A 10076-nucleotide genomic window follows, 5' to 3' on the forward strand; every position below is an offset into this window, starting at 1 on the left:
CAAAAACGTTTTTGTTTTTTTAGTTTTATCAAACTAATAAACCTCTATTAAAACACTGAACCCATTGTTTTATTGCAAATTATACATTTTAACTGGTAATCCAATGAGTATGGCTGTAGTATGAATATTAGGCGTCCTCTGAATCTACAGCATGATCCTCTTTCAGGAGATGTTCACTTTATGCATAATCAACCAATCACAGCCTGTGTTACACTCATCACAGTTCTGTTTCCATGGAAATCCTAGCCGCCCTCACAGAGCCCTGTTAAGGTGGCGTCTGTATCAGACATCGGTGTGTTTCGCTTTTGTGCAACATCAGCGTCTGCGTCCATTAAACCTGCATTTGGAGTGATTGCTTTATAATATCTTTAGAAATGAGCTCAAATCTCTCAGATTGTCCATGTTGACCCAGAGACACACATACAGCATCCCCTGTGTGTCCTTTTCTCCCAGCATGCATCACTTCAGCAAATCTGCATGTGCTGGTTCGGGAGGCTGGAATCCTCTTAGCTGACAGTTGCAAGATTAGATCAGAGGCTTATCGAGGGTTACTGTGTCTCTGAATAGATGGACGGCTTTCAGACTGAACTGGGAACAGTTTGCTGTGAGCAAGTCTGAGTCTTATGTATTTTAACAGAGCAAGAGAAGTTGATCTGGAAGCAGTATAAAACCACAGTATCTATTAGATAAAGAGCCCAGATCTGGGCCTCTGATGGAATGTGACGCTCTCTTTGTTTGGGATCCTAAATGAGACGGCAGAAACACTTTCACACAGACTAACAAGACTTTGGAAACTTAAAACTTTTTTTTTTTTTGTATTTGTCATACTTTCCTATCAAAATGCTTGTTATGGATGCGAAAACGCAGAAAATTGAACCTGATCTGAATTTTTTTATGACGGACGAAAGTTTTGGAGGCAGTGTGTAAATGTGATTGACACATCGTGAGGTCGTCATTTATTTTTTAACGTGCAAAAACATGCAAGAAAATTTCGGACTCAGTGTGCAATGACCTTTACTCAGCAATGGATGCTCTGCAGTGAATGGGTGCCGTCAGAATGAGAGTCCAAACAGCTGATAACAACATCACAATAATCCACACCACTCCAGTCCATCTTGAGAAGACAAAAGCTGTATGTTTGTAAGAAACAAATCCATCATTAATATGTTTTTAACTTCAAACTCTTGCTTCTGTTTAAAATCAAGTCCATAATCCATAATAACGCTTCCTCCAGTGAAAAAATCCATCTCTCTCTGTTGTCTCGCACGTCAAAATCCAGCCACATATTTGTTTAGAGCTGTTTTGTCTTGTAAACACTGCTTGATCTGTGCAGATTTCTCTCCTGATTCAGACCAGACCACGTTTTTACTGGAGGAAGCGTTATTATGGATTATAGACTCGTGTTTTAGTTAAAAACATCTTAATGCTGGATTTGTTTCTTTTGTCTTCTCAAGATGTTAACTGTGGATTACTTGTGGATTATTGTGTTTTTATCAGCTGTTTGGACTCTCATTCTGACGGCACCCATTCACTGCAGAGCATCCATTGCTGAGACACTGATGCAATGCTACATTTCTCCAAATCTGATGAAGAAACAAACTCATCTACATCTCAGATGGCCTGAGGGTGAGTAAAGTTTCTGCAAATTTTCATTATAAGTGACACTAAAAGTATCTGAATGTCATTGCTTTAGTTATTGAACCTTTAGTGGAGCGTTCGATTGTGATGGTCGCTCAGTGCTCTAATGGACTCAGGGTTTGATTGATTGGATCAGGATTTCCTGATGGTCCTGGTCTGTAATCGTGTTTATCTGAGGTCTTTTAACATATTTCAAGTTAACCTGCTAAACGTTTAATCTGACTTTCTCTTTAACTTTAAGAAAATCCCCACATTGCTTTTGTGTTGTGTGTGTATATATATATATATGTTTACATGCATATAATATATATATACACATATAGTAATTTAAGTCATGGATAAATGTGCCTGTGTTTTTGTTTCTATTTATGCCTCCATTTATTGTGTTTAACCACATTACATGTCAGATTGAAGCAGGGAGCCAGGAAACGGTGAAAGAACACAGGAAACCGGTTTGTTTTCAGTTTTCCACTGACATGTTTTGCTTGGTAGTGGAAAAATAGTGATTCTGGAGCACACATGTTCTCACTTCAGGTCTGGTGACTGTAAAAGCACATGTGATGCAAACATGGTCTTTAATTTCAACAAAAACAGATCTGCTTAGTAGATGCTTTTTTTCTGCATAAGAAGTTCTATAATGATTTGTATTTCAAAGTTTGGATTCAATAATTTTTTTTTTTTTAAGAAATATTTGTACTCAGCAAAGGATGCATTTAATTGATCAAAAGTGACAGTAAAGACATTTATAATGTTACAGTAGATTTCTATTTCAAATAAATGCTGTTCTTTTAAACTTTCTATTCATCCATGAATCCTGAAAAATAAAATGTATCCTGATTTCCGCAAAAAATATTGTGCAGCACAACTGTTTTAAACACTGATAATAATCTTGTGACACTGAAAATTGTAGTAATTATGCTGAAAATTCAACTTTGATCACAGGAATAAATTAAATTTTACAGTATATTCACATAGAAATCAGTTATTCTGTATTGTAATAATATTTCATATTTTTTCAGCATTTTTTATCAAATAAATGCAGCATTTTCTCCAAACAAACAGTTTTTTAGAAAAATATAATGCAAAACCATGACAACACTTCTAAACAAATATGACATGCAATGATACTTTTATGTTACCAAGAAGTTCACCACGGACTTTGTTTCTTAAATGAATGTCTTAGATAATTTCTATTCTGTTGTGCTGTTTTCATTATGCATTATTGTGTTTTATAGCAGCAGCTCTCTTGAGTGGGTGTCAGATTTCATATTGTCACTGTTGCATGGCAACCTTTAAAAACTCAAGCTTCACCAACAGCACTGAAGCCTCTTCATTCACTATTCAATGCAAAAGCAAATGTACCATTATGCAGAAATATGTTTGCCTCGAAAAAAGAAGGTTTGGGAGTCTTTCCAGTGAGTATTTGTTCAAATGTGCCCTGCTTTCCTCAATAATCTCATTACAGACCTACAGTTTTGCATATTTAACTGTCTCTATCTTCTGTATCTACAGTTCAAACACCTTCAGGATCTTTGATGAGACGTTGCCAGAGCGTCTCGATCCGGTCTGGATCTATCAGAAGCATAAAAATCCTGCAAGAGACCCGCGAGAGTCTGAGACCCGCAACGTCCCACATCCTCACAACGCCAGATTCATCAGGACTAATGTCAGATTCCTTAATGAGCCCATCGCTCACATGAAGACGAGACATACTGACACAGAACAGGTGCTAATGCTATTTATATAGGTATATTAATGGGAAATATTAAGATTAGGGGAGATCAGGGAAAGCTGAGAGTCCAGTTATACCAATAAATTCACTTTATGTTTGCCATGTAACATATGTTTGAATGTAACATTTTCCTTTATGTAAGGTATTTAAAATTTCATAATTATTTAAATTTAGCTAAAAAGACAATATTTATGGAGGACTAGGAGTGACCCTTTTATTCCTTCAATTTAACAATTAAAATATAACAATAATACTTAATAATCACTTTTTAAATGGACAATTTAAAACAAATTTTAAGCTGTTTAATTCATGATTTAAAAATGTAGTTAAATAAAACAATAAATTAATAAATCACTTTTAAATTTAAAAAACAGTAGACAAATAATTGTAATGGAATATTTTAAATTGCATTTGTCAGTTGATTTTCTTTGTAAAATGTACATTTAAACAGTTTTAAATTTGTCAATGTTTAAATTTAAAAATGATATATTAATTTATTGTTAATTTTATTTATCTACATTTTAAATGTGATTTAAATAAACATTGATTTATGTAAATATATCACATTTTATAATAAATTAATTAAATTATTACTATAATTAGAATAATTACTTTTTATAAATGTATATATTTAAATTTTTATTGTATTTTTGCATTAAATGTAAATGATTTAATATAAAATGTAATATATATAAATAAGTGCTGTCAAACTATTAATCGCGATTAATCGCATCCAAAATAAAAGTTTTTGTTTACATAATATATGTGTATACTGTGTATATTTATTATGTATATATAAATACAAGCACGTGCATATATATATTTAAGAAAAAATTTATGTTTATATATTAAATATATTTGTATATATTATAAATTATAAGAATATGAATATATAAATGTATAAACGTAAATATTTTCTAAATATATAATGTGTGTGTGTGTGTGTGTGTGTGTGTGTGTGTGTGTATTTATATATACGTAATAAACATACACAGTACACACATATATAACGTAAACAAAAACTTTTTTTTAATCATTTGACAGCGCTAATAAAAATATATAATATATATATATATAATATAAAAAAAAAGTTTTTTAGTTCATTTAGGTGTTAAACAATATCTTTTCATTTCCTGGGCAAACAATGGAAATGTTTATGTTTTGGGGTTTTTGTAGTCAGTTTTACATAAAAATATATTTATGATTTATATGTTTATATTTATATTTGAGATTTCATTGGATCATTTATTGAACTAAAGTGACTTTACGCTGTGTATACTCTACATACAGTTCTACCATAATTATCACATCAATTTGGGTCATTTTGTGTCTTTTGCCAGTTCAACTGGTGGTCAAACAGTCCTGAAGAAGATCGACCCGTGAAAGCGCCGTACAGTAAAGCCAGCACTCAGAGAAGTGATTTCCAGCCGGTCAGAGAACGAGACAGCAGCAGAGCCACAGCCACTGGAATCAGTGCGTTTGTGTGTTTGTTGGCTGATCTATATGATATGACATCAGTTTCTTTTATAATGAAACGTGGATTTTTAATTGTCTGCAGTTCCTGCTCTAAGCTCCCTTGAACAATCAGAAAAACTCCAGAATGATTGTTGAAGATTACATGATCAGCCCTCCTAAAGAAGGTGAGACTTGGTTTATTGTAAAAAAATAAAAATCAACTCTCATGCTGTTTCTGTCTGCTGTAAAGGATTGAAGAATATCTCTTTTCCATACAATGAAAACCCACAATGACAAGTTCCAAAAACACTATTAAAGCACCACAAGTATCTTAAAAATAATCCATAACCCATATGTGCTTAAATTATTGGATAGTGAGGAACATATTTTTACGGTTTATATGATATTAATCAATAAAAACTGCCAGTGTTGTGAGTGTTAACTAAAAATAAAACTGTTAAAAACCTTCTTTGGTAATTGAAATAAGTAGAAATAATAATGTAAATATTAGATTAAATTTTAAATGAAAATGAGAAATGATGCATACTACTAAACTTACTAAAAATAAATAAATAAACTGCAATTAATTCAAATAAATTAAGGCTAAACTGAAATATTGAAAAATTAATACAATTACTAAATCACAACCAATCTAATAAAACTTTGAAATTAAGATATTAAACTATGTTTTCTATGATATTAACCAATAAAAACATGCCAGTGTTGTTATTGGTAACTAAAACTAAAACTTAAAAAAACTAAAATAGTTAAAGTGTTAAAATGAAATGTTGAAGTGCTAAAATTACTAAAAAACGATAAAAAACTCAAACTGAAAAAAATAAAAATAAAGGCTAAATATAAATATTAAAAAACTAATACAATTGCACAATCTTAAAGAAAACTTCTGTTAAAGAATGTTAAAGTAAAATATAATAATAAAAGCTAATTCATTTATACTATATTATAATAATATGTAAATAATACTAAAATAGTAATAACTCGTATTGGAAAAGTGCAGATACAGTAAGAATATATGAAAACGTTTTTGAACATAACAGTAACATTGTTTCACTTTTAGAGCCACAGGCATTACAACGGATTGTTGGATTCGTCAATCATCTTTTGTATTGTGTTGCACATTGTTTACTCATGTGGTCAGTTTTCCATGTCTTTCAGTTTCATTCATGTCTTCAGTAAGGAAAAACCTGAAAGCAAACACATGCACCTCATGCTGCTCCGGCTGATTGATCTATTCATTTTGTCAGATGTTGTAGATGCATAAATCAAGTTCCAAAACCCTTTTAAAAGTGACAGTACTGTTAAAGTTATTCACACTTAGCTTTAGCCGTAGTGTTTTACAGCTAACATACTCTCGCAAATGAAGCTTCACTGTTTTGTGAAATGACATCATGCTGTAAAGGAACGAATCATTTCAGTGAACAGTCCGTCAGGACGCTGCATCTGCTAACTTTCACAGATCTACACACCCCTCTTTTCTCTCACTGCGAGTCTGAACTGACTCTTGGCTGGCCTTGAACTGTAAGTGGAAGCGTTGGCTACAGCTGCGTTCATTCCTCAACACACATGTGCTGGACGTTTGTCTACGTGAAAGGAAAAATGAAAATGTGTTCACCCTCAGGCAATCAAGATGTAGATGAGTTTGTTTCTTCATTAGATTTGGAGAAATGTAGCACTGCATCAGTGTCTCAACAATGGATGCTCTGCAGTGAATGGGTGCCGTCAGAATGAGAGTCCAAACAGCTGATAGAAACATCACAATAATCCACACCACTCCAGTCCATCAGTTATTGTCTTGAGAAGCAAAAAGCTGTGTGTGTGTTAGAAACAAATCCTTCATTAAGATGCTTTTAACTGCAAAGTCTATATTCCAAAATAACGCTTCCTCCAGTGAAAGAAGTGGCCTGGTTGGAATCAGGAGAGAAATCTGCCCAAATCAAGCACCATTTACAAGCCAAAACAGCTGTAAACAAATAAAGAAACATGTATGTGGCTGGATTTCGATGTGAGAGACAACAGGAGATGGACTTTTTTCACTGGAGGAAGTGTTATTATGGATTATTTTATTTAAAAAAGGTCTTAATGATGCATTTGTTTGATTTGGTTTCACAATATATTAACTGATGGACTGGATTATTGTGATGTTTTTATCAGCTGTTTGGACTCTCATTCTGACGGCACCCATTCACTGCAGAGCATCCATTGATGAGCAAGTGATGCAATGCTACATTTCTCCAAATCTGATGAAGAAACAAACTAATCTACATCTTGAATGGCCTGAGGGTGAGCACATTTTAATGTTTGGCTGAACTATTCCTTTAAAGCAGGAGTTCTGATCTCATTGCCAGTCCAAACCCTAGTGAATGTGGTACTGCAGTTCTGTTTGGTGCACTATTGCTTTAAATCTTTTCCCCTGCTCTCTCTCTCTTTCTCTCTCTCAGCATCGCATCGTGTGGAGAGACGGGAGGCGACGGGGCCCGACACATTCCAGAGCACAGAGGGGTGGCGTTTGCCCTCGGCAGGGACGGCAGACCTGTTGAACTGCTCTCAGCTGGCCTCGCATTCAGCTCAACAGATGTGAGAGCGAAACGAGGCCCGTCCCAGCAGAGAGACCCCAGAGACGGAGGGGAATCCCTTTCGTTCGGCTGGGACAGCAAACTGAACTCATAAGAACATGTCCAGATCATATTTCACCTCAAAATCAAAAGAACAAAATTTGTATAATGAAAAAAGATTATTTTCATGAAACATGTATAGCCTACCCCAAATTCTCATTACAGTAATGGAAAAATTAATTGATATATATCATTTGTAATAGTAGATATTATTGATATATTATAAATAGAATACACAAACTGAGGGATGAGTCAAAATTATTGTCTGTCATAATCAGTTGAGCTTAACATGTATGTTACTGTATGATCAGAAAGTTTCATATTTGCACTTTTCAGAGTTATTTAGTGTTATTTATTACAAACTAATAACTATTAGTATGTATTCATATTTTGAATTAGCTTTTATTTTATATGTTCAGTCTCCTTTTAAATTTTAGCTAATTTTTGTTATAGTAATTTTGTTGTGATTTTGTCGTTTTGTTATAATTTATTTAATATTTCTATTTAGCTTTGGTTTACTTTATTTCAGTTTTAATAATTTTGTTGCAATTTTCTCATTTTATTAAAAACTTATTATTATTAATATTTTAAATGAGCTTTTTTAGTAGTTATATTGTGATTTTGTCATTTTATTTTATTTATTTTGTTTATTATATTTAGCTTTATTTTAGTTTTAGAGTTTTTATTTTGTTGCGATTTTCTCATTTTATTAGTTTTTTATATTATCTTTATTTCATTTTAGTCATTTTGTTGTGATTATGTATATTTATATTTAGCTTTATTTTATTTCAGTTTTAGTTTTAGTCATTTTAGTACTTCAATTTAAGCTTATTTTATTTTAGATATTTGCCAAGACAGCATTTCTCATTTTAGTTTAATTTCTTTAAGTTAAGTTTAGGTTTAAATTAAGGTTAACTTTTTCATCTAAAATTTATATTTAATTGATATATTATTTATAATAATACACACTATTTATATATGCATGTGCTTAATGGTAGTTGCATTGCATTACAGAATCAAAGGAATTAAAAAAGCAAAACAAAAGTCTGTCATGAAAGTAATGTCACAATGCAAACAATCTTGATGGTTCTACAAACAGTCTTCATTTTTTTATGGCAAAAATATAACTTTTGTGCGGTGAAATATGACCCGGACAGCCATTAACTGAGCTGTGTATCCAGACCAACTGTCTCTGTTTTGGTACAAACACATTCTGTAGTGTCCCATGTGTCCCGTCTCACAGCTGCCGTTCCTTTAGGGTTGGATCATGTCGTTTGTATCTCCAGTTGTTGATACTGCAGCTAAATGTTCTGTTGAATAAAAAAAAAAATCATTTAAATAATTAAAGTAGTATGAATCAATGAAATCTCAACTATTTATTGATACATTAAAGCATGCAATCCATAACCAGGACGACATGAACGTAAAACAAGAAATGAAAACAGTTGCTGTGGATGAGCTTGTTGTCTTTGGACAGATGATTTCCAGACCCACCCAAGAGGAAGTCCATTCCAGTTCTTTACGTATGAAAGGCCTTCTCTTTGAATTATGAATGTGGCTGAAGCCATGTGTATAACATTGCATGTTCTTCATCTGATTGGAGAAAAAATACTCTGCATACTTGGACTGATCACTTTATGGACAGTACAGTTTATGCTTTACTTCACTTAGTTACACGATTTATTATTTGTTTCAGGAAGATCCAAAATAATAAAAACAACAGCAAGCATCAATAGTTTATACTCATAGTTTATACTTCATTTGACAGCCTGTGTATACAGCTGCTTGGATGTTTTTAGCATAGCATTGTATTTAAAATTGGCCAGGATCTGCCCCAAAATAATTTAAGGCTGGAGAAACAGGTTTTGATTTTAAAGTGCATCATATTTCAATATTACATCAAAGCACGAACTCATAAGCTTCACAGATGTCTGGCCTAAACGCTGTATATCCACTGAGTTTAGAACAGCCCATAGAGAGTCAGTGGTTCTTTTGAGTCGATTCATCTGGACTGATTCGCAAAGCTTAAAACAAATCTGGGGGCATACAATAAGAAAGATAAACAACGTTTGGCACAATCTTGGTAGGTATTTTATCTGGCATAAAATATCGTGATAAACAATGACATCAAGGGTAGGCCTACAGTATGAGCGAGAATTCAAACGAATCAGTATATTTAGTTTTTGAACATATTTCGGACTTCATTGGACGTAAACATCAATAACGCCATTTGACAACTATTACCCAAGGAATAACAGAACATAGCTATTATTTATTAAATTAACAGAAAACAGAATTAAACAACATGCAGTTTAGACAAACTATATTTGACAGTACCAAAAAAAAAAACGCCATCACTATAGGGTATTCATGAAAAGGTACGAAGGCCGTAAATTCAAAATAAAAAGAAGCATCGCAATCATCGCTGAGTTAACTCACATAATCGAACCGATTCACTAAAACGAATCAAATGAATCCACGCCACTTTGATGAAGGCCGCAATTTCAAACAAAAAGAAAAGTCAATAAGGGTACGCATCTGAACGCAATAAATGAATAATGAGTCGGTTCATACAAACGAGTGAATCGTTTCGCTAAAACGAATCAAACTTCACGCGA

At 32.9% G+C, this 10076-nt stretch overlaps 1 protein-coding gene across 1 annotated transcript; it reads left to right on the forward strand.

Moving 5' to 3' along the window:
* Positions 1-3004: 3004 nt before the first annotated feature.
* Positions 3005-5632, forward strand: LOC306856601 (uncharacterized protein; the record flags this gene model as incomplete). The annotated part of the gene is made up of 3 exons (XM_079395963.1): positions 3005-3364; positions 4711-4843; positions 4929-5632. The coding sequence occupies 3 exons, from the start codon at positions 3005-3007 to the stop codon at positions 4979-4981; spliced, it is 546 nt and encodes a 181-aa protein (XP_079252089.1). The 3' UTR covers positions 4982-5632.
* Positions 5633-10076: the final 4444 nt, after the last annotated feature.

The sequence above is a fragment of the Barbus barbus genome (genome assembly GCF_936440315.1).
Source record: "Barbus barbus genome assembly, chromosome: 37".
Taxonomy (NCBI): domain Eukaryota; kingdom Metazoa; phylum Chordata; class Actinopteri; order Cypriniformes; family Cyprinidae; genus Barbus; species Barbus barbus.